The sequence below is a fragment of the Gordionus sp. m RMFG-2023 genome, chromosome 1 (assembly GCF_954871325.1).
Source record: "Gordionus sp. m RMFG-2023 chromosome 1, tfGorSpeb1-WG-v2, whole genome shotgun sequence".
NCBI lineage: Eukaryota > Metazoa > Nematomorpha > Gordioida > Chordodea > Parachordodidae > Gordionus > Gordionus sp. m RMFG-2023.
The window spans coordinates 934,366-960,895 of record NC_088775.1 but is presented as its reverse complement, the minus strand read 5'-3'; the positions used below and the strand labels follow the sequence as shown (position 1 = coordinate 960,895).

The 26,530-nt window shown below is 28.0% G+C and overlaps 2 protein-coding genes across 4 annotated transcripts; one reads left to right on the top strand and one right to left on the bottom strand.

Moving 5' to 3' along the window:
• The first annotated feature begins 1,006 nt into the window (after nt 1-1,006).
• Nucleotides 1,007-12,560, top strand: LOC135931438 (uncharacterized). Of its 3 annotated transcripts, XM_065468546.1 has the most exons (8): nt 1,007-1,023; nt 1,077-1,454; nt 1,527-1,850; nt 2,056-2,295; nt 3,855-3,981; nt 7,049-7,239; nt 11,939-12,171; nt 12,245-12,560. In XM_065468546.1, exons 2-8 carry the CDS (start codon nt 1,178-1,180, stop codon nt 12,401-12,403), a joined length of 1,551 nt encoding a protein of 516 aa, XP_065324618.1. In that variant the 5' UTR covers nt 1,007-1,023; nt 1,077-1,177; the 3' UTR covers nt 12,404-12,560. The 3 variants fall into 3 exon arrangements, with proteins under 3 accessions (XP_065324618.1, XP_065324619.1, XP_065324617.1); XM_065468547.1 differs by lacking the exon at nt 1,007-1,023 and having other exon boundaries at nt 1,052-1,454; nt 11,939-12,182; XM_065468545.1 differs by lacking the exon at nt 1,007-1,023 and having other exon boundaries at nt 1,057-1,454.
• Nucleotides 12,561-25,062: 12,502 nt separating this feature from the next.
• On the bottom strand, nt 25,063-25,653 carry LOC135923530 (uncharacterized). Its single transcript, XM_065458334.1, has 3 exons — nt 25,433-25,653; nt 25,282-25,383; nt 25,063-25,183 (listed from the first exon to the last, which is right to left on the bottom strand). The coding sequence occupies exons 1-3, from the start codon at nt 25,629-25,631 to the stop codon at nt 25,092-25,094; spliced, it is 393 nt and encodes a 130-aa protein (XP_065314406.1). The 5' UTR covers nt 25,632-25,653; the 3' UTR covers nt 25,063-25,091.
• Nucleotides 25,654-26,530: the final 877 nt, after the last annotated feature.

Sequence of the window (26,530 nt, the reverse complement as noted above, 5' to 3'; positions counted from 1 at the left end):
GAAAGAAATTGAATAGTTTTCATCCAATCTTAGATATTAGATTCGATAAAATAGGGCATTGGCCCTCGGCGGCTCACAGACCAAGATGCAAGAATTGCAAAAATGGTTATACCAGATTTGAATGTTTAAAATGTAAAATATCTTTATGTTTAAATAAAAATCGCAATTGTTTTATTTCTTATCATTCAAAATAAATTGTATATTTTTTTACATATGAATATCCCAATGATGACAATCGGTAACATTTTATAATTCTATATATATACACTTTTTAAAATAAAAAACGTTGAAAATGTGTTATTTACGTCTTATTTAACTCAGTTTTAGAAAAAAAAATTTTTTGTTCACGGGAAATATGTCGGGCGCCAAAGGGTTAAGATAAATTTGTGGGCTCAATATGGTTCTTGTTGAAATGTTTAAGCCACCATTAAAATAATTCAATAATATATTTTAAAGGGTTTAGTTTATGTTGAGGCAGTTTTCTGAGGGTTAGAAATATGCAAAAAATTATTTTTAAAAAGACTATATCTCGTCTATAATTAACAAGAAATAAAAATAAATTCACAGGAAAAAGTTTCTTTCTGGGAAAAGATTTTAATGGGCTAAATAAGGTGGAAAGCAGTTTTCCGAAGTTTCCAGCTTAGATATGGACCTAATAAACTTATTTATAGATAAAATCATAATAAAAATTTACTGAGTTAAAATTTTAATTAAACGATATATATATTTTTTAGATCACTATATTATATTCTCATGTTTATAAAATATATTATATAACTTAAGGTAATTTCATAAAGGATAATTAACCATGGGTTATTTAAAATATTTATATTTGTTAAAGCCTTGTGAATATATTCTTATAGTAATATTTCTATATATTTAGTTTAGATATTAGTCAATATAGATCATTGATATTTTAATTTAATGTAACTTTAATTTTACTGAACAGTTAAGGTAATTATCTTTCATTTTTCGCGGTAGTTAATTTGGTCATCAATTACCATTTTAAATTATTTTCAAAAGGTGAGGTTATATTTTATTGCAATGAACATAACCGAAAATTTATAAATATATAGATCATTTAAAGAAATATTTGGAAATATCAGTTTTTATACTTTTCATGACCATTTTTTTTGAATGAAATCACATCTACTAATTAGCTATAAGGATAATATTAATGAGTGATCATCAAAAGCCAGCTCAATTGATATCATATGAATACTCATCCACGTCAGAGATAGAAGATGATGAAAATTTAATTGATTCATCTTCCATTAATGAAACAAATTTAGAAATATCTCCAATTAAGCAAGCATATGAATCGTACTCAGAACACACAGAAATAGAAATAACTGCTAGTAATATATCACCCATTGATTCCTTGCAAGAGTCACCCCAAGAAAATGTGTCAGACAACGTAAGTGAAGAAGAAAAATATGATTTTGAAATATCAGGTATGAATATATTCATACAATATAAAGTTTAACAAAATATGACATCATAATTTTTTTTATTATCTAATATAGATGAAGAATATATAGCCTCACCACTAAAATCACAAGCTGGCATCTCAGCTATCAAAAGTTTACTATCCTACGGTGCTGATCTTAATACAACTAATGCTACTTTAGACCCTAATGATAGTCTTACTAATGATGGACTGATTGTTGCACCTCATATTCCAACTATTGATGTGAAGAATAAAGAAACAGATTTTTTTGAACTAGATCAATCAGCTGAAAAGCCAAAATCAAGAGCAAATTCTGGAAACTGGTCTGATTACAAAAATGAGAACCCACAAGAAAATAATGAATCACATGTAGATTCAATTCATTCTTCCCAATCTAAAGGTAATATTTAATTATATTTCTGTTTTAATTTTTAGTTAAATTTTGGATTAGCACCATTATCAAAGTAACTTGTGGGAGGGGGAGGGTGCTTATAAAATACATTTTTGAAAACTAATTACACATCAGTTAAAATGAATATTTTTCTAGTCCTTAGTGTGATAGTAAAAAAATTTATTATTGCATAAGTTTTTTTATTCTTCTATAGATGACGAAATGATAAAGATGGAAAGCTGGCAACAAGACCTCATACAAGAAGCTGATGGTAATGATGATGAAATGGATGTAGAGGATGATAATATGGGTTCAAATCCAGATGAAGGAAATGACTTTGATCCCAATCTTTCAACAGAAAAGCTCAATAAAATATTCTGGGAACCAGATGGGCCAGCATGGGCTCTTGCCTTGGGACTCAAAAAGATTTCTCAATCTAATCCGGATATTATAAGTTTTTTTTAAAAAAAAGCAATATTTTATAGTTGTTCCTGAAATAAGATACTCGATTTAAGAAACACTTAATATTATTAGGTTTAGGCTACTTATACTCTATTCTTTAGCCAAAGCTTGAACTTCTATCTTAAATTTTTTATGAACCAGAATGCTTTTTAAAAATTTTCAGCAACTTTAATGCATTCCTAAAATTAATTTTTATTGTTCAAAAATATTAACAGATAGATACTAAAACTTCTTTTTAGAAAAAATGTTTAGAATTATTCTGGCTTTAACTATTTATATTTAGATCAACAATAATGATTGAAAGTAATTAGTTTTATATTATAGTAACAAATTTATGATAAATGGGATGTGAGCTTGCAACTTAATTATTATTAATAAATATTAGGAAAATAATTATATACCAAGATGTAATTATTTGCAATGACAATTTTATTGGTTGACCAAATATTTTATTGGTCAGGTCAGACTATTTAGGTAAGCATTAGTATTGCAGTGGCTAGATGCCCCCAAAAATTGGAGATATATAGAATTTTTCTAGACGCCCCCAAAAATGGGGTATATAGAATATTGGTGCCTCCAAATAGATTAATTTAAGCTTATTAGATATATATATTTATTATGGGGGCAATAAGAAAAATAGATGCAAAGGCTAGGTGCCCCCTTTTTTTGAATTTCTTGTCAATTTATTTTTACAGTTATTAAAACTATGGATGGTACAAATTCCAGTATAAAGGTATACAATTTACTTATAACAATGTTTATATTATATTTGTAGATAAATGCCAAATTCTATTCACACGACTTTTCTGATTTTCATTTTATCCCAATAGATATTTCTATCGTTGGGTCCTTGGGCCCTCAAGGCTATCATTCTTTTTAAGATTTTAGATCTAAAAAAATTTCTCAAATTAATGGTGATCATGGATTCTCTTTTAAAATGTTACCATCAACTCAAATCGCTCTATTTCGGGGATCTCAGTTCCTCGGATCTCAATGAGGCCCTTAACCACCCCCCCTCCCACCCCATAGTTTTTTTTTTTACAAAAAACCTAATTTTTATCTTTTTTTTAAAATTGTTTACTTAATTTTTTAAATGTTATTTAGATTTATATGTCATGTTATTTTTTTTAATATAAATAAAGGGAAATTATGAATTTACACAACTTATTAAGAAAAAAAAAGAAAAATTTAATGGAAGATTCTGAATGTGTTTCAATTAATTTTTATAAAAGTTTATAAATTAAATATATTTAGGTCATATAGCCTAAAGTATAAAAAATAGTTTTTAGACCATTTTAATATTTTATTCGATAAAAATAAACATTTTTTAAAATGGTTGACCCTCTCTAAATGCTTCCCCGGTTTTTTTTCTTCAGATTCACATTCATGATTCTTCCGAGAAAGGTAAATTATATTATTTACTTTCCTCCATTTTGAAAAGTGGGCACTGTTTCTTGAATCTTATGGTACGTCTGAATTGTTAAATTTTTCCATTTACAATGATTAAACATCCAATTCATAGGTGAATAAGGCTATTTTTTTCATATTTAGACACCCCCGTGGATGTTTTATTGCCGGAACCTATAGGGAGATGTTCGGAAGCTTTACAAGAAAAATTCAGGATACTCCACGAGAAACGGAAGATTTTCGAAAGTCAAAAAAACAATCATTCTTCTGGGTGAGTCCATGTTTTTTGCGTTTTTCCCATTTTCCTTTCTTCCTATCCTGCTTCTCGCCTTCACCCTTTGACTTTACAAATCATTGGCATTTATATATAAATTTTGAGTTCCGAAAAAAAAACCAGGAAAAAATCCCCGGGATTTTTCTTTCTTCCATATTTATAGAATTTACTTAAGATCTAATAATATAGGGTATATTTTTATTTGGATTGTAATTATACTAATATTTATATAAATGGACAAATTAGTATTTTTAGAAGAAAAAAAAATATTATATAAAATATAATTTATTAATAAGCTAAAAAAAAAATTTAGGCTCTAATTCATTATTTAAAAGATTACACTCAATATACCCTCCATAAAAAAAATGCTTAAACAAGATGAAATGCTGATGATCAAAATTGGTAACTGGGGGAATCTAATACCTTAGTAAAATAACCCACGTATTTCTTATTTTCGTAAAAATTATTTGCTATAGCAATAAATACAATATCCATCCTTAATTACAATATTAATAAAACTAACTTTGACAAAATTTTGTAATAAGATATATTTATGGTAAAAATCATGATTAATGTAAAATACCAATTTAATAATTTAGATTGATAATTATATGGGTTGACATAGAATATTGGAGGAGGAAACCACTCTTATAAAATCTGGAAGGCTTCGCACCCCACCACAATATTCCTAGCAGTTTCTTTAACCGAATCTGGTTGTTAGAACTCTGTGATTTTGTTTTCGATGTCCAACTACCTGCGCGCCATCTTTCTAGTTTGGTTTCATCAACAGCCACCTCGCATTTCATTTTTTTAATGAGTACCCAGATTGATGGATGTTTATTCCCAACCAGATTAGAAAAACGATGATTCCAACCTTCGCATTGATTATTTGTTCGTTATTTATTGGATAAAGTGCTCTGATTCACGTTCCACTGAGGCTCAATTTGATGTGTCTGGTATTAAGAATTGCTTCTTGTGACCTCCCTTGATACTCCATTGATATAATTTTTATCGAAATAATCAAGAATATCCTTACCATTGCTCGGAGTAACCGATCTCAGGAACGTCATAGCATTGCCCATATCACATAAAGGAACAAATGCTAAGCCATCCATGCCACAAAAGAAGTTTAGAGTTTCATCGGTTCTGTATTGGCTTTCCAGACCTAGCTTCTGAATTTTTCTATGGGTACTTTGACACAAATGGTAAAAGCATCCTCTAATCACAATGTGATCTCCTAATTGAAAAAAATAAATAATTAACAATCATACCAATCATAGTTTTAACTGCCATCATTGCAGACTCTTTCAAAGTAAATTATGGTTCCCAGAACTCAAAAGGATTTTTATTATTTGATTATGGCCCAGTTTGCAACTCATGAACCCTTAAATTTAATAGCAAATATGACAGCATGGTATATGGATATAAATTTTGAATTTATGTCATTAGAGTTTCAATTAACACATTCCCGCTATTTTATTGTGTACTTAAAAAAAACGCAAAATACTTACAAAAGAATATTCGAAATATACAGATTTCGTTTGCTAATGATTATTAATATGTTTAATTACTTATTTTTTTCAATTAGGGGATCACATCATAATCATAGGATTACCATTTGTGTTAAAAGTACCCATAGAAAAATTTAGAAGTTAGGTCTGGAAAGCCATAACAGAACCGAAGAAGTTTTAAACTTCTTTTGTACCCTTATGGACTGCTTAGCATTTGTTCCATTAGGTGATATGGGCAATGCTATGACGTTCCTGAGATCGGTTTCTCCGAGCAATGGTAAAGATATTCTTGATTATATCGATAAAAATTATATCATTGGAGTATCGAGCGAGGTCACAAAAACCAATTCACAATCCCAGACTCCTCCAGAAACTTGGAACGTTAATCAGAGCACTCTATCCGACGAAGAACTCGCAAATAATTAATGCGAAGGTCGGAATCATCGTTTTTCCAATCTGGTTGGATATAGACACCCATCAATCTGGGTATCGATTAAAAAATTGAAACGCGAAGTGGCTACAGATGAAGCCAAACTTGAACGATGACGTGTAGTGAGGAGTTGGACACCAAAAAAAATCGCAGAGTTTACCCAGATTTGGTTAGAAACTTTGAGACGAATACCGTGATGGAGTGCCAAGCCTTCCAAATTTTATAAAAGCGATTACCTTCAATATTCCATGTCAACCCATATAATTATTATTTCAGATTATTAAACTCGTTTATACCATATGATTTACCGTTAAAATAAATAGCGAATAATTTTTACGAAAATAATAGAAATAAGGTTATTTTACCGGGATATTTTTTCCCCCAGTACCAATTTGAATATCAGCATTTTTATCTTGTTTAATCATTTTTTTTTATGGAGGATATATATATGAGTGATCTTTTAAATAATGAATTAGGGCCTAAAAAATTTTTTTATAGCTTTATTAAATAAATTATATACATAAATATTATTTTTTTTTTCAACCTAAAATACTAATTTGTTCCATACCTTTATAAATATGAGAGTATATCCATTTAACTGGTGACGGCTAATTTAGAAATATTGCGCAAGACTGAAGATTTTGGTCTAAGATAGCTCAAAGGATTATACATCTATTAGCGAGGCCTCGAGGTTCTGACCGACATTTTTCTGGCTAAAATATTGAGTTTAGGTCCTAAGTAAATTTTATAAATATGAAGAAAAGAAAAATTCCGGGGGGGTTTTTCCCGGGAAACGCGCGTTATTTGAATAGCGAGTAAAACGAACGCGTTAGCGCGTCTTTTCTATTTGAAGTGACGTTTACAACTCTACTAAGTCAATCATTTTTAATATAAAATCCCCTGGTATTAGCAAAATGGAAAAAATGAATTAGACAATAATATGCCATACGATTATTAGTAACGTAATAAGATGGGATTGTCAATTAGGTAAGATCTTGATTAAGAAATTATTTTTCTAGATGTCCCTGGCCTTCCAAAAATGTCTTACGTTGTCACCTTTTTTGGTGTAAAATAAAAAGCTAAAACAATTTTTTTTTCTCCGCGCCAAAAAAATAAATAAAAGCGAATCGGAGGAATCGATGGAGAAAGATTTCAATGACGTCATTTGCGATAACAAAGCCTTCCGCAACCCCAGCATATACGAAAAACTGCTGCAATATTGCGACATCGACGATTCGGGGACCAATTGCATTCCTACCACCGACTTCACTTACCATCAAAAAAGCTCCACCGACGCCAAAATTGTCAATATAGGTATATATATATATTACGATAGGTCTTCTCTGGTTTTGAAGGATGGGTTGGAAAGGGAAATTGGTTTTTTTTTTAAATTAATTTTTTTAGTACTACTGCAAACACTACGATCCTCGTGGGAAATAGAATCTGCCAATTTTTTTACATTCTCTTTCTTTCTTTCTTTCTTTCTTTCTTTCTTTCTTTCTTTCTTCAAAATTTAATTATCGACTATAATGATTTTAAATTAAGTGGCTAATTTTGTTGGAAATCAACTTTATTTTAAAAAATCGTATTCCCAACAAAATTTCTTTACAAAATATGAATATGGTGTTTCTTCTCACAATTGTCCAAAATAAATATATAATTTAATAGGGTAGTTAGTCTCTGTTTTTTTTCAATCAGTGTGTTTATTCTGGGTTAACTGTCAGCGCCAATTCCTGGCGAGACAGCATAGTTGGATAATTTTCCGCGAATTTGTGCGGTTTAATCAACGAATCTTGATATCATTTTTTGAGCGCGTTTTTTTTCCCGCTGTAAATTGTATTTCAGCATGTGCGGAAAAACTTAATACGATTTTTTTTTAGAAAAATTTACTAACCTATATTTGGTTCATTTATTTTTATCTAACTACGATGGGTAAACGTAAAAGAGGAAGGCCAAAACTTCCATGGAGCTATAAAGTTAGAGCCGTTATGAAGAAGTATAAATTAGATAAGCAAGATAGCAATGAATAACATAAAGTGGAGAGAGAGATATTGAAGCTAAAAGAGAGAAAAAAAATGTATTTATTTTAACGATAAATATATTTTATCTTTATGTATAAAATAAAATTTAGATTACAAAAAAAAATATGATTTATTACAAATAAAAATATTTTTAAAAAAAACGATTTGTAAAATTATAATTTAAAAAAATATATTTAAATCAAAACGGAAGTGAAAAGGGAGAAGAAAAGTTAAGATTCTTGATATAATAACGAATGATAAAAGATTAAAAGAGATTTTTTTCCGGGATAAAATCAAGAGAACCAAAATAAAATTTATTTGCAACAAACAACCTAACAATTATCATCAAAACAAATATATATTTATAAATATTAATTATTGTAAAAAAAAATTATATAATTTTGCAATCGGTAGTAAAGGTGGGTTAGGGAATACCATATGTGTTGAAGAGTGTTTTCGGAGAAACGCTTGTAATTCAATTTTAGGATTTTAAATTGGATTTTTTCTTGTTTGAAGGTAAGGGGGGGGCTCTTTTTTAACCCCCCCCTCCTCCCCCATAAATGGTTCAAAAATTAAGAGCGATAATTGTCTGGAATTTATATGGGTAGATATTTTGATACATGTTTGAAATACAATTCTAGGTTAAACTCTGCAGTTAGCGCAAATTAGCGGTGTGCCGATTTTACATATCGGAACCAATTACATTTTATAGTAACTAAGACATGATGCATTTTTGGTAATTGCATTTGGGCGTCTTTGAATGCAAATCAGCTGGGCCCGCCATTTTGGTAACCATGTTAAAAACTACTATTAAATTGATAACTTTTTTCCTTATTATCTCGATGATCAGGCGATTCCTTTAATAAAGTTTGCGTCAGACATAGGCAATAAATTGGTCCACTTCGTTTAAAATTTTTAATAACGATTATGGGTAATCAAAATAGCGTCCACAGCTGTTTTCATTTGATGTACACGTCAGTCTAGGTATTATTACGTATTATTGATTGGGACCGATACTTTTAAAAAAAACATGATCAGATGTCGATACTTTCAAATACACACTGATCCAATCCTAAAATTTTTTGTTTTGGGTTGTAGGATGATTGTGGGGAACGAAAATTTAATTTATTTTTGTTATATGTATATCTGCAAAAGAAATTTATTTTAAATATATCCCCTAATACGAGATAATCTAGAAATAATATGGCGCTCACCTTAAGAGATTTTGCACATAAGTGGAACCAAGACCTGGACATCTATTTGCCAAATCTCCAGGTTTTTAGGCTATATTTTTCTGACTAAAATAATTAGCTAGCCATTTTTTTTAGGAATCGGCTCGAATCTAACCGTTTAACAACACTTAGATTAGGTACAACCAAAATTAGTATATCAAAGATTATAGAGAATCTAATTATCGAATGTTTTGCCGTTATCTTCTTTTTTGTGTAGGAGTCCTAAACTAAATTCCGAAATCTGGAAAATAGTCAATCCTAGAGTCTTCTAATGTGAAATGGATCACTCTTATGGGAAAATGAGTTATCTGGTCTTCCGGTTGCTTTTTTTTTCTTAAAAAAAAATCCAATTGAGATTCTAAATAAATATTTTTTGTTCAACCTAACCAATAACTATTACTAATAGTTAAAAAATAGTAATTTGAATATTCATTCGGAGTAAAAATAAATCTTCAAATGAAGATTTTTTTGAGAATGTTTAAGCAGCATTTTGGTTAAAATATAAGATTAGAAGAAAATAGATGCATCATCAACATACATCAATTAAGGTTTTTGAAGCGCTTTAATTCAAATAAATTTCTTGGACAACGATCTTATTTATTGACAGTAATCCATCAATAAGTTATTATTGGGATTGTATGCAAATAAAATGTAAGAAAACCATGAATTCCAAAAAAAATTTAACTAGATATAAAATAATTTTCTTCCTAATGAATACTCTGTGTAAGGTATGATTAAGTTTATCTTACGTTTTATAATTATTTTTAATTAATTATTCTTAGTATACTCTGCGCTAAAAATAATTTTAACATTTTTATATTTAAATTCGAGCCACACACTTATATATATATACCTTTTGATCTGGGTAATTAATTTGAAAGTAAGTTTAAATGGGGAAATTATATTAAATTTTTTTTTATATATATAATAATTTAATTTATTATTAACATACTATATCTATATTCAATAAACACTAAAATTATAAAAAATATATATATTTAAAATAACATGCATTGTAAAATAAAATTTATATAAAATAATAATTTAACATTTAATTAGGCATGATCGACGGGGTTTAATGACTCATGTATGGATATGCAGTTAGAACAACAGATTTCAGTTGATATTCCCTGTCGAAGGTAGAAGCCTTCTTTTGGATCACCCGTGATTACTTATCAACGAAGAAGTCAGAATAGCTATAGGTTTTCGTTTAGGCTGCTAAATTGAAACGCCAACATCGATAGTCTAGGACACCACCCCCTACACTGTCGTTTTTCCAAAAGGCAGGTTACCTAGATGCTATGCCATCAATAGAACCTTGAAATAAATATTCCTACGCTGGAACACTTTGGTGGCTTCAGATAATCAAACCAGACAGGATGGTGTGACGCTAATCCCTTGGAACCAAGGTTTACCTTTTGGGATTTTACGTGTGTAGATCTTTTTCTGCCAACTCCATCACGAAAGTGGGAAAACACAAAAACAAATAAATATTGCCACCTTAATAATTTTTTTTTGTTCTGGTAGTCTCACACACCTGTGAACCATTTGGACCACAAGCCATAAAATTATTCAAAACAATAGAGGAAAGGCTTTTAATCACATGGGATCCAAAAGAAGGCTTTTACCTTCGACAAAGAATATCGAACGAAATCTGTCGATCTAACTGCTAATCCATACATGGGTCATTAAGCCCCGACCACCATACCTAATTATATTTTTTTTTAAATTTCCTTTCTTTTAAATATATATTCTTTTAAATAGTATTTTCATCTTTGTTTTATTTTTATAACTGTGCATTGAAAATTATCAAAATAAATTTAAATTAATATTCTTTCTCCAATGATAGTTTCAGAAATTCCTCTTTATTTAATCATCAAAATATTCCCACGTATTCATCATCAATTATTTGATAATTCCGTTTTTTATCTTATTATTCTTTTTCCATTCCAGCATTTTCGCATGCCTGTTTCATTCCAGAGAAGAACATTTTTTTCCCATAGGAATGTTTAGCATGTTAAGGCAGTTAGTCTGGCGAATACGAACTGCTCCTGGTATATTTATTCGGTCTGGCACTTTCCCAGCCCTTTTTTTTAGACTATCCTATTTTTTAAATATATTTTCGGATGGTCCCCTTATTTTTGGGGGAAACCTGGACGCAAGTTTTCTATAGTCAGTAGACGCGCTGTTATCCGTTAAAAGATTTATCAGCTTTTTTTCGATTTCGGATGTATCTTGGGGATTTTTGTATTGCTTCAATGGTTCCCCCTATAAATTCTGGAAAAGGCTTCTTGCCTTAATTTGTTTTACCGACTATTGACATAATAAATATGTTTACCATTATTTTCATTCTTTCCATTTCGGGGGCTAGGAATAAACAATTTTGTTACTATTTCAATTTTTCTCTTTATTCCAACAATTATATTTTGTTACTATTTCAATTTTTCTCTTTATTCCAATAATTATATTTTCTTTATTGGGTTTTTGAATTGGCGGTGAGTTTGTAGGGTTTATTATTGTCTAATTGGCACTTATAATAAGCAGATTGCGGAAAAATATATTAATATTAAAACCTGAAACCCCCTGTACCTAGAAAGAAAGAAAGAAAGTACTTTTACAAGTCAAGATATTAATCCAGTCATTTAAGTTATAGTTATGATTTTATTAACATCCACGGAACGTTTAGTTTATTTTATTAATATGATTGATTTTATTTAATGCCTTTGTTACCCTCTACCTAACTATACTTATAATATTTAGGCAAATATGGCCCCGGGGTTTACAATACCAAAAGATCTACCGGCAAAAGACTGTGGGGTCGACCATCTTTTTACGAGGAACTGGCACGTGTGCAAAAGACCGAAATGGAAAGGTGGGAGAAGGAACGGGTTTTGCACGTGAGCAAGGAAGCCATAGCCAAGGCGAACCAGGTGAGCCATCAGATAATTCAGATGGCCGATCAGGCTGAGAAACTCATAATGGATGACAAAGAAGTGATTTTAAAGTTTTTATTTTGTTTTCGAAACTAAATTTTTTTGTACCTATTTATTTTAATATATTTTCAAGGTCAAAGTTAGCCATCATAAAGAGGAAAATGTGGAAATAAAAATTGAAGTTATAGACAAGCCCCCTCCCGGGTTCGGTTCTAGTTTTGAAAACCCATTTGACGTGAATGCCAAAGAATTAATCATCGTCAAAAGTAAGAAAACCAAGTGGGACAAATGATGATACAACAGTTAGAAACCATTTTCTTTTTTGGGATTCGACGCAATCGAATGTCAGCATAATATCATCGAGTTTTTCGAGGGGGTGCAATATAACCGAACATGAATTATATTAGTTTTAACATTTACAAAAACTGTGATAACAATGTCTCATTATATTTATAGGTTATTATTCAAATTATTGTATATAAATAATACCATATCATAAATATCTAAATTGAAGTTGTAGTAATATTATTATTGTATCTAAGAAGGAAGTCTTAAATTCTGCAATGGAGTTCCTAGGATTGGTTCTATAAGGTTGCAAATGCTTGGAATTGTAATTTAAAAAAAATTAGTATTGCACTTTATACGGCCTATTCTGGGTTCCTATTCCTTTTGACGCTTCTTGGCTCCGCGGAAATCTGATGCCACTTCCTCCCCCTAGAAAATCATGGTTATAATTGTGATTATCATTTTATTTGTTTTAGCGCATATTAACTAGCTCTAAAAAAATTTATATTGTGGGCTTGGCTTCCTTCCTTGAATCTGACATGTTCTATTAAAAAAGTAATTTATTACCTGCTTATTTTTTTGAAATATTCCTTCAACAAATAAACCATTAGAATATATTAGGGGTTAAGGAAGAACATATACAGTCCTTTAAGATACAACTTGAATAATACAAAGTGTCTGGGCATAAATTTGAGAATCAAAACAAAAAAGACAAAGCTCGCTGTTTTGGATGCTAAGTAGGATCGATTGGGGAAAGGATATTAAAATAAATTTATTTATTATCCCTTTTTGGAACACTTTTAAGCCAAATAAACGAAAACTTCTGAATTCGTGGAAGTCTTTATATTTTCTTAAAATTATAGATTTCATATATATTTTTTATGTGCCTATTTTGTAAATGTTTTATTTTTTGGGAATTTTATATTCGGGTTAATGGATTTGCAAGTATTTTTATAAAGTACATTACATTAAAAATTTCCATTTTGAAGGTTATGCTTAGTCTTTTTTTTCTAACTAGTTAATGATAATAAGATTTTAATTGTCGTTATAGGTGATAGTTATTGAAGACCCCTCTGATCTTTCCAAAAATATTTAAGCCCCTCAATGCAGGGTTTCATGTGCCTATGTCTAGAAAGAAACCTATTAAGGTTTAATCCACAATTTTTCAAGTTGAGACAACATTTTGATTATGTAGTATAGTTTGCCATTACAAGAAACTAATCATGTTTTTATATATGATTACCAAATATATAGCATGACCATAAAATATTTTCATCACTAAGCACGTTAATTAACCAATTAATTAATCTTTCAGCTGGAGGGTAGTGTAGCATTTTTCTAGTGGAAAGTATCTTCATTAATTACTCATTTACGGTGTTTAAATATCATTACTAAAAGCTTTACTCAGTGACGCCATACATTACTTAATTCGAAAGGTAATTTTTTTTTGAGTAACGTAAAAAATTTCCTAAATAATTTACGCGGAGCTTTTAATTCAGATCAAATCACGAAAGTTCTTAATTTTAATTTATTGCATATACATTGTTCTCTGATGCTTTAATATATTTTATAAAGAATATATGTCAATTAATAAAATGGAATCAGATGACACATTTTTTAACCAATAAGAGACAATCAAGAGCATTAAGTTTACACTCTGTAAGTGTACATTGTGTCCATGTCCAGCAGTTTAAATCTAAAAAAATATGAATTCACATTAGATTCCGAAAAAATATGAGGATCATCTAAATGAAAAATTATCCTATAAATTTATTTTTTTTGAAAATGAAGATATATTCTTTGAATTTTTTAAATAAATTTCCCTAATTAATATTATTAAATATATATACAATCATTTTATACTCTACACCATTTAAACTTGTGCTTTAGCACAGCGAAATTGAAGACAACGCTTTTCTTTATCTGATCAAAATTTCTGTTGAAAATAAATTTAAAAAAATTTGATTCAGAATTTTTACACTCTATTTAGCGGAAGTTTTGATAGCAGAAACTTAATCGCACTCAGTTTTTAAAAGAGCTCCAGGTTCATATTAGCCCCGGTTTGATTGATTGCCCATAAATCGGTCTCTGTTTGGTCTGGTCTTAAAATGCCCAACCAAACAATTTTAAATTTCTGAACCAGAATTCGGTTTCAAAGGAGATATTGAAAAAATTTAATAAGTATTTTTATTTATTGTTATTTAAATTTGGAGTCAAGCCCAAATTTTATGGTGATTTGCTAATTGATATTTATACATGGTTTAAATGAAACTTGTCTTCTCTTAAGAAATAAACTAGGACAGATATTAAATTATTGTTTCTATAATAAAAATGCAATAATTGAATACCGCATCGTTACTTTAAGATGCCAGATACAGTTATATTTGCTGAAATTTATATAGATCAGATGCAATCTTTTGTATCTAAATATTTTATAGTATACTGTAATAGCTATAGTATCATATCTCCTGTATGACATTTTGGGTATGATATGCATATCACAAACATTTAGTTATGATCATAACTATTGTAAATTAATTTGATTTTTACTTTCCTTATCCGCCCTTAAATACACTTAGACGGAAAAAAGGAAAGAAATCCATCTTTCTTTCTAGAGACCTGCAGAGGCACTTGCACGGTCTCACCCGGCCCCGGTATTTTTTTTTTAAATTTTTTGGCCTGCCCCGGATATGATAAAATTAAAAACGGCCCGGCCCATGTACTCCAGCCGGGCTTGCAGTTCTCTGGACGGTAGGGATATAATTATGATTATGTATTGGACTTAGGGCCTCAAAAAATGCTTAAATTTTATATTTCGCAGTTTAATATTAAACGGAAAAAAATTTATTATGATCTTCTTATGGATAAAGAACATGCGATCAAGAAGTGTTGTCCAAACGCGGCTAACTCAATCTATTCGCCAGAAAATATTTTTCTAAGGCTCGAGATTATGGCTAATAGATGCCCAAATCTTTGCGGTGTCTATGAGCAAAATTCTCGGGCTTGGTGCAATATTTTTCTGGCTATATTATCTAGTTCGCCATTCAGATCAAGTTCATAAATAAAATTAAATAACTAATTTTTATGTTTAATTTTTTTTTTACTGCTTCGTTTAAGAAAACAAGCCATTTTTTTTTACCGAGAGAAGCATTTTATAAGCAGCTATATGATAGGAATTAGAGTGATACACAGTGGCAGACCTTTATTTATTTTAATGAATTTTAATTTAAACCATACCTTAAATTTTTAATTTTGATATAAAATGAATTGTAATTTATAATTGTTCTAGAAAATCACGATTACATGTAAATTGGTAATTGGGTACCGTTTTTGAAAAGGAATTAGTAATTATAATTTTTGTAATTATGAATTTGAGTATTTATGCATGCCCATTCCTGCTTTACCTGAATCAAATAGAAATGCATATTATTTTAAAGAGGAAAATGTTCCTCCGTTTAATTATGTCACTTACTTCCATCTTCTGCGACAGTTAATTTTTTTTTCCAAGCTGACCGATGACTCGATGGTAAAACATATTTTAGATTTAGGCCAGACCCATTGACTTCCCGCAATCTGAAAACTTATAGGAATAAAAATGTCAATATTTATTTTATTTGTCAAATTTACTCATTATTATGCATTAATTTAAATATTCAGGAATAATTTTGATAATTTACATTAATATATTTCAGCCTGTGGGCCGTTAATATTTTAATAATCTTCCGCTGGTCTTGTCCTGTAGGAATCTAACAGCAACTTGTTCAATAGTTGCTGAGCGGAGGTCATATTTTATAAACAACCAAGGTTCTAATGTTGGAAAATTCTTAAAGATTCTCGATCTTATATAAAGATGTGTTTTTTCTCTATATGAATCTTGCTAGTTCATCTTCCTAGTCACAAAAAAAATATATCCATCATAAAGATACCTTTTTTTTTTCTTATTAATTTGTATCGTCGAATAAAATACTTTCTTATTCGTGCGAATAATAAAAACGTTATCCGATTTCTCGAATATTCGATTCGAGATCTAAATTCTTCAAAAATCGTTCTTCATTTATCGGTTATCAATATCGAAAAAAATGTGATTTATACAAAAAATTATAACATTAAATTATTTGATAAATATTTTCGAATAATTTTTTTAAAATTTTATGAATAATTAAATGTTTAATAAAGGACAAGAATTTTTACACATGTTGCCCAGTTAATTAATAGAAATTTACCTATTTAATATTTTTCCTAATGTCAACTAAAGCACTTCTGTATTTTGTAAATGGATCATTTAATCAAATTTCAAGCATCATAATGCAAATTAAAAGTCCAAATTCAAATTTCGTAATAATGATTATCGTCTGCTTTATTATTTCAGCCATATTCTTAAATATAACTATGATCTAAATCTTATAGCATCTTGATGAGACAATACAAATTAAGAAATGTAGTGTGATCAACAACATAAAGCAATACCTAGAGTTACGATGCATTCATTAAAAAGTGTAAATCAATGAAAACAGCTGGGGACGCCATCTTGATTACCCATATCGTTATTAAAAATTTTAAACGAGATGCCAATTTATTTCCTATGTCGACGCACACTTTATTCAAGAATTGTCTGATCATCGAGATAATAAGGAAGCAAGAGTTATTAATTTAATATCAGTTTTTTAACATGAGAATAATTATCATATGGATTACCAAAATGGCGGATCCAGCTGATTTGCATTCATCGACGCTTTCAGATGCGTTATTATGAATGCGTTCTAGGTATTATTTTATGTCATTGCTTCCCCCTTATTACTCTTAACTGGATAACATAGGGGTCTCTCGTTAATTTACGCACGATCTCATTAGAATGGGTAGTAGACCAAGTTACGAATGGATGGTTTAAAAAAAAATTTTTTTTCGCGAATTTACTATTTTATTTATAGATTTAGCATGTTAATTACATATTCAATTCTTAAAAAAATACAAAGAAATAGTAGGCATAATCGCAATTTATATTTTTAGATAATTTTAAATCAAAATAATATTACATCGGTCAAAACCGGTCGATTAATTTTTTTAACCGACCTAATCCGTTTTAATATTTTCCTAAAAATTCCCTCCTCAATAATCCGTCAGCTTCAGTATCACTAATATCGTTTTCGTCATAAATTTTGCCTTTTTTAATTTCAAAAAAAAAATGAATAACGTAAATATGTATAAAGTATATGTAAATTATAAATATTAGTTTAAATAGAATTGAATAAGATGCTTGCCTAATAATTTAGCAACATAGTTTATATCTTTATCAGAGAGAATATCTATCAAAATCATATCTCCTTGCATATCTAAAGAATTTTAAAAGAAAGTTCGTATTCCGTTATCACTATAATGTTGTTTAAACACCTTTGTATTCGGTTCTTAATATGACAATGTCGTTACATTTGATTTCTTGTCAGGCAATATCTTTATAAGTGAATAAAATTTTTTGAAACGAGCAAATAAATACATCCCAAACCTTCTAATAAATGATTGGTCATTCTTCGTTATGAACTTTAAAATTTAAATCGTCGTTCTCCATTAAAAAGATGGATAATTTTTAGAAATAACAAAATTTGATTTTTATTTTTAAATAAATTTAAAAAATTTTCTGTCTGGATTGTTTGTTATCGTTGTTTTGTTTTTAATTAATAATTTTAAAAAAAATAAATAAAAATTTTTCCAAAAAAAAACAAATACAAAAAATTAGAATTTTATAACAATTGGGTGGGCTAAAAAAATTTTAAATATAATTTGTGATTTATTACTAAATTTTTATAAAATAAATTAATAAAGAATTGAGTTGTTTGAGAAGATTAGGAGAAGGGGGATGTATTAATAGATCCTTTGGCTGAGGTGTAATCTCTTAGTTAGGTTCTAACAGTATCTAGTTTTATCGCCACTCCCACATCTAGCCGTTTCATAAAGTAATTGTTAGAACAGATTTGATAAGTTAAAAATTAGGTAAAACAAGATGGCGGGAAACACAGGTTTACTCCCGATAGCTACTATAACTGCGCAATAGTTTTTGTACTTATTAATAAATTCCTTTAGGCAAAAAATTCCATCAATAACCGAAATCTTCTATTGAGAATCTAAGCAAAATTTAAAAGTAAAATCAGTTTTAATTTTTTTTTCTCGAATAATGTGGCACTGGAAGTTCTCTTTATATTCTCAAACTAAAATAATTAGATATATTATAAGCTTGGAAAATAATGGAAGATGAAAAGTCTTCTGTATCTTTAAACTATATCAAGTATAAAATATATCTAATAAAAAAAAATTCCTGACTTAAAATTCTCATTAGTTTCTAAAGCCTATTAAAATATAAAAACACGAATATAATAATTACGAAGTAAGGAAGTAATAATGTTTTTACTGGAAATAATGTATATCCGGCCTTACTATACTTATGCAACGCTAAGGAACATCAGTTCTATAGAAGCAAATAGGTTCTAAGGCTTAGATGTTTTTAATGGCTTCCTTTTTTTAAAAAAGGGGTGCACAAAAGATTAAATTTTAGCGTGCCAAAGTAGGAAATGACGGTGAGTCAATTATAAGACGCGACGGGTAAGCGTTGGCACCTATCGTCTAAGAATGTCCAGTAGACATTTTTGGAACATTTATGCAGGACACTATATCATGTATATATCAATAACAGTCAATTTTCGAATAAATTCATTTTATTTTTGAGGAAAACAAAAATTCATTATATAAAAGTAAGTTATTCTCATCTACATAATGATAAACGCAAAACAAATAACATTTATAAAAGGTATTTAATTAGTACATTCGTTATTCGGTATTTTGGCATAAATTTTGAACCAATCACCATCAATTGCACCTCTTAATGTCGACCGTCTTTTCGCCTATGTTTATTTTGTTATAAAGATATGAATATATTGTAAATAATCTGATTATTAGCAACAAATTTTTTTTAGAAATTAAATACTTTATACTTACACTTTACATAAATTTCCATAGGACTGCTACTTTGAATTAAATGAGTAATATATAAAATATCTCTACCGGATTCTAGATCAAACACAATCATCTCCTTCTCTGAATCTAGTAATTTCAAAATTCTTATTATTATTTAAAAGAATTTAACCTTTGTATTCTGTCGACATTATGGTAACATTTTTACATTTGATTTGATTTTGAATATCGTAAATATATTCTGGAATAGAATTTGTCGAATCTTTATTGAAATTCGTTCCAAATCTTCTAATAAAATGACCGCCTGTATTCACTTGGTAATGTACTCTAAAATTATAACTATAAGTCATAAAAATAAAAAAAAATTTTTAAAAATTATTAAATTAAAATAAATTAATAAATAATTCTTGTCTGATTAATTATTTGTGTTGACTATTTTTTGAGCAAAGTCATAAAGTTTAATAATGAATAATATGCTAGATATAAATAAATAAAATATTCCAATTTAATATAGGTTTTTTATATAATGATAAATTTATGAAAAAAACAAATAAAACAATGCGTTCAAAAAAATAACGATAAAATAATTTAAAAAAAAACAGAAAAAAAATTACCACCCAACATCGAGGGAAACAAAAGAAAGTGTTTTTTCAAATCTTATGTAGCTTATTTTAATCAGAGTCGTTAAGGTGTCAAGATACAAAAATTTAGTAACTGTAATTATTTTTAGTTATTCTTTAAGATAGTTTTGAAAATTATTTTATCTTAAAAATAATTAATTTTGAGTTAAATTCGTTTCATAATTTCTCTTAAGTTTATTACACTTACAAAAATTTTTGTAACGTAATTTTTCAGAATTTTTTAAATATTTTGATAGTTAGAATTAATGTTTAAAAATATTTATTTGTCAATCCATTTATAGCCTTTGAGTATATTTAAAAGAATTATTATTGCGATTTGGAAATCTATTAATTGCAAGAATTCCTAATTTTAAAAAATTTGTAAAAATTAGTTATTTGTTACATTTTGTATAATTTATACATAATTAAACAACTAGAAAGCTTAGTACCCCCCCCCCCCTTTATTATTCTTTTCTCAGGGTTACAAGGTTTTGTCGGCTTCCTTACAAAAAAAAACCACTGGCGCTAAACCAGTTTTAAATATTTTTTTAAAATGACAGACGTAGTCCAGGGTCCGGACTGGACCACAGGGAAAACATCAGTTTTAAAATAATAGAATTATCTAAGAAAGGTAAAATTAAAAAAAATATAATACTATTGTATCTACAAGAATGAATACATTTTGGAGCTAATTTATTTTTAGATATATATATTTTTAGTATATATTGTCAATAGTTACAAAAATTGATAAGTAATAATGGATTTAATTTAACTTCAAAGCTGCTACATTACATTCTTCTCATTTAAATGAAAATTTTTTATATTGCAGGTAAGAAGTTTAATATGCGTTAGTTACTGCAAAGTGAAAGTATAGTAGCAATCTGCTAAAATTTAGTAAAACTAGTAAATGTTTTTTTTCAAAAAAAGTAATGCCATAAAATTTGTAAAAGCAAAATGTTTTGTCATTTCTCCATATATTCATTTTAATTTTGATAAAATAAATTTGATATCTTAATAAGTGCTTACAAATTGAGCGTTTGTTATTCAATCAAATGAATGAATATTTCAGGCAGTTTAATTTAGCCAATATTGGAATGATCAGTGATTTAGTCATTCTAGACCTTATTTAGCCATTTTATTTAATGATATTTGACGCGTCAATCGTATTACCTCATTGAATTAGATACTTTTCGTTACTTAGTGCATCGTTAAATTATCGCAATTTGGAATGTATTAGAAATGCTATCAAAAAACAATTTTAATTTGTCATAATATAAATTTCAGGCGTGCCAAAGTAAGAAAAAAAATGAAGGTTACCGCTCTCTTGTACTGTAGGAATCTAGCAGCAGCACCCGTTCTGCTGACCGGACGGTATAATTTATAGAGAAGGTTTTAGTTCATAAATTCTTAAAGATTCTCAATCTTATAAAGATGTGTTTTTTCTCTAGATGAATTTTGATAGTTCATCTCAATGACATATAATAATACCTAGACTGACGATTCATTCATTAAAAGTGAACATCAATACAAATCAGCTAGAGACGCCATCTTGGTTACTGTAATAAATATTAAAATTTAAAACGAGAGCCTAATTTTATATCTGATGCAAACTTTATTAAAGAATTGCCTGATCATAGAGATAATAAGAAAGTAAGTTATCAATTTAATATTAGTTTTTAACATGAAAATAATTATTATAAAGGTTACCAAAATGGCGGGTCCAGCTGATTTGCTTTTAACGACGCTTAAAAATGCATTTTAATGAATGAATCGTCAGTCTAGGTATTATTATATGTCATTGGTTCATCTTACTAGTCACAAAAAAATATATCCATCATAAAGATACTTTTTTTTTCTTATTAATTTGTATCGTCGAGTAAAATACTTTCTTATTCGTGCGAATAATAAAAACTTTATCCGATTTCTCGAATATTCGATTCGATATCTAAATTCTTCAAAAATCTTCATTTATCGATTTCAAAATTTAAAAAAATGTTTTATACAAATAATTTTCACAAATCTCAAATAACATTAAATTATTTAATAAATATTTAGGAAGACAAGAATTTTTACACATATTGCCCAAATAGAAATTTACCTATTTGATATTTTTCCCAATGTCAACTAAAAAAGCACTTATATCTCACGACAAAGGCAATTTATTGATATATATCATGATATAGTGTCCTACACAAATGTTCCAAAAATATCTACTGGACATTCTTAGACGATAGGTGTCAACGCTTATCCGTCGCGTTTCATAATTGACTCACCGTCATTTCCTACTTTGACACACTTAAACTTGATTACCATTAAAAACATCTAGTCTTGAAACTTATTTGCTTCTATAAAGCTGACATGTCTTAGCGTTCCGGATATATATTATTCCGAAAAATAAAATCATTACTCCATACTTTATAATTATTATATTATTGTTTTCGTATTTAATAGGCTTTAGAAACTAATCATACCATTTACAAAATTACAGATATGAAAACACAAATTGATTTTTAAAAAATCAATTTTCGAATAAATTCCTTTTATGTTTGAGGAAAACAAGTTATTCACAAAATATATAATAAATACAAAACCAAAATTTATAAAAGGTATTTTATTAGTACATTTTTGGGTAGCCCTATTTATTCGGTATTTTGGCATAAATTTTGATCCAATCGCTATCAATTGCAGCTCTTAATGTCGACCATCTTTTCGCCTTTTTTATTTTGTTATATAAAGATATGAATGTTGTAAATATAATCTGATTATTAGCAAACAAAATATTTAGAAATGAAAATATACATGGTATACATTTTACAAAAATTGTTATAAGTCTTCTACTTCCATAAAATAAATCAGCAATATATTTAACATCTCTTTTGGATTCCACATCAAACACAATATCATAACCTTCCAAATCTAGAAATTTCAAAATTAATTTTACTTATTATTTAAAAGAATTTAACCTTTGTATTCTGTGGATATTACGGTAACATTTTTATATTTGATTTGATTTTGAATATCGTCAATATATTCTGGGAAAGAATTTGTTAAATTAACAGCTTTGTAATTCGTTCCAAATCTTCTAATAAATGATTTGCCTTGATTCACTATGTAACGAACTTTAAAATCTAAATCGTAAGACATATAATTTTTTTAAATTAAAATAAATTAAATAAATATTTCTTGTCTAATTAGTTATTTGTGTTGCCTAGTTTGTGCAAAGTCATAATGTTAATAATGAATAATAAGCTAGACATAAATATAAATAATATACTCCAAAAACACCAATATAGAATTTTGTAATAATTTAATATAATAGGTTTTTTTTATAATGATAAATTTGAAAATAAAAAACAATTAAAACAATGGGTTCAAAAAATAACGATAAAATAATTTTTTAAAAAAACAACAGAAAAAAATTACCACCCAACATCGAGGGAAGCAAAGGAAAGTGTGTTTTTTTTCCAAATCTTCTAGTAGCCATAGTTTTATCAGAGTCGTTAAGGTTTCAAGATACAAAAATTTAGTAACTGTAACTATTTTCAGATACTTTTAATATAATTTTTGAAATTTATTTTTATTTAATTTTTTTTTAATATTAAATATAATTAATTTTGTTACAAAAATATGGAAAGGTCTTAAATTTTTACATATTTTTAATTTAAATGAATTTCAAAAAAAATGAATTTTTTAAAATTCAAATATTTTTTTTAGTGAAATTAAAATGTTTAAATTCGAAAATAATATTTATTTTGTGAATCCGGTTAATTGAAGCATGAATACCCAGCCCATAGAGCGTTTTTGAACGCGACCCTCAAAATATGTTAAATCTAGGAAGACCCAATTTACGGAAGATTAGATATCTACATGAATTTATTTGAAGTAGTGAGAAAATATAAATCTATTGAATAATCTTTTTAAAATTTTCTAAAATATTTGAGTCAATTGTACGCTCAGATAATATGTAATTAGACTAAAAAGCTTATAAGTAATTGTGACCATTGAGAGAAGAATCATCTGTTAAAATAAATTTTATATAAGTCATTAAAAGTACCCAATGAAAGTAGGAAAAACAAAGTGGAGAAGGTATCTAAATCTCAAATCTGCACACGGCATCTTTATAATCCACAAAGATTTTTTTTCTACCCAACTTGCCTTGCCCCTTATTTAAAAAATATTTTAAACAAAAATATGTGTAAAAATAAACAACCAATGGTTTTCGATAATAAAAATATTTTAAAAATAATTTAGCCAATCATATGACAGATAAATAAAGTTTTTTTTAAAAAAAATGGTTTTTATTTAGCAAATTGCGATATGTTGATTTGACAGTAGAGTTGTATTTAAAAATGGCTAACTCATTATTTTAGCCAGAAATTTTTTTGCCTAAATCTCAAGATTTTTTTAAGAGATGTCCAACACTTGTCCACAAATGCTCAAAATCGTATAGCGCACCTATGAATGATTCCTTTTTTGGAATTCATCGCGATTTAGTCCATCGTTAAATTATGCAATTTGGAATGTAATAGAAATGCAAAAATTTTTTTAAAAAAAATTAGTTAGAATATAAATTTTAGAAGTGCCAAATTAAGAAAAAAAAATGAAGGTAGGCCAAATAAATTTTCTAAGATACTCCGAGAGCAGCTCTCAGCACACTTAAAAACAACTTTAGCATTTAAAAAGTATAACATCTAATAGGAAACTTTTAAGAAGCACTATGAGACACCATATCATTTATACTAAAAAATTCTGTCTAATATATGCATTTTTGGTATTCTTACTGAAATAATAACATCAACATGTTAAAATACTTAAGAATCATTCAAAAAATTTTGCGCGAATTATTTCGAATATCCGCCAATTATTTCAAATAATTTGAAATCATACGAATAACTAGATCGGATAATAGACGGATGATACATTTTCTTTATTGGAATTCGTAAAAAATATGGATCAAAAAAATTGGCTTTAGGTTTATAAATTTTCATTTACAATAAGAGTCAGAGTAATTTCAATTATAATTTTTTTCGATAATTTGATTTTAATTACAAAATTCTCCTGATATTAATGAAATAAACAAAATACATAAAAAATATTCATAAAAATGTCATTTTGTTAGGGCATTTGGGTATCCCATTCATACTTTATTTTTGCTAATAGTTCGGCAGTATCATCATCAAAATTGCTTAAAGGGTCAGTATTTTCACCTTTTAAGATTTAAAAAAAAAAATTTATCGATTATAATAAGCAATTAAAATTAAATTTAATAAAACTCAAAATGATTTAAGAGACGATTATATTTTACCCTTCACATAGAATTCTATAAGTCGTCTGCCAAATAATTTAACGACGTATTTCATATCTTTATTCGACTCAATATCTATCAGAATCATGTCGCCTTGTAAATCTATGAAATATTTATTATTTGAAAATAATATATATGTCTGCTAATAAACCTTTGTATTCGGTAGACTTTATGGTAAGATTTTTACCTTTGATTTCATTGCGAATGTCCTCAATATTCTTATCTTCAACACGAGCCTTTGAGAATGTGGAAGAAATCCCATTGCAATACAATCCGAATCTCTTAGTAAATGTAGATGGCATTCCATATTTCACTTCGTAATGAACTTTAAAATTTATATCGTAATCCATATAAATAAATAAAATATTAATAAAAAATAACGATTAATTTTAAAAAAAAATTCTGTCTAGATTGTGATTGTACCTTTGTTTGTTTTTTTTTGTATGGTAATATAATAATTAATAATTTTAAAAAAATGTGATGGATGTTTTGTTTAATTCAAATTTTAGCAGAGTGGTTAAAAGATACTTTTCAAATGAATCTAGATATCGATACTTCGTATAAAAAAGTATCCGGATAAAGATACATTAAAAAATTAATTACGGATGTTAGGAAGGAGGTGAAATGCTTATTATAGACTAAATCATGTGGCTACTTTAAATCCCCCCCCCCTCCTTCCTATAATCCACAAATTTCCTTTCAATGCGCCGAGTAAAGTTAGCTAAGCCATATTAATTTGCCGCAGAAATTCATCGTATCGCGTTATGTTAAGGCGATTATTTATTTTTAACGAAGCGTTTATTTATAAAATCAAGCCAATTAAATAGGCCTTAATGAAACATTATTACAATATAAATGATAAAAATTTCTGAAGTAAAAATTTTGCTACATATATTTAAAAAAATTTTTGAAACAAATTGAAGAAACTGTTGATTTAGATAAGCGTTAAATAAAAACGCGATGATCGAACGCACACCTAGTTTATACTATAAATGAACGGCTAAATAATCAAATTTAGGTTTGTTGCCACAGTAGGAAAAATTAAGGTTAAACCGTTACTCTATATATAAATATACATATTAATTTTATAAAAGTCAATTTCTGAAAGTAAGTGTTTCATTATATTTTTTGAGGAAAAAAAACTTATATCATTTGAGTTTATCACAAAAATTATTGAGGGAACGTGAAGAGAAAATAAAACAAAATGATAACTATAAAAAGGTATATTTTTGGCGGCCTATTCATTCAA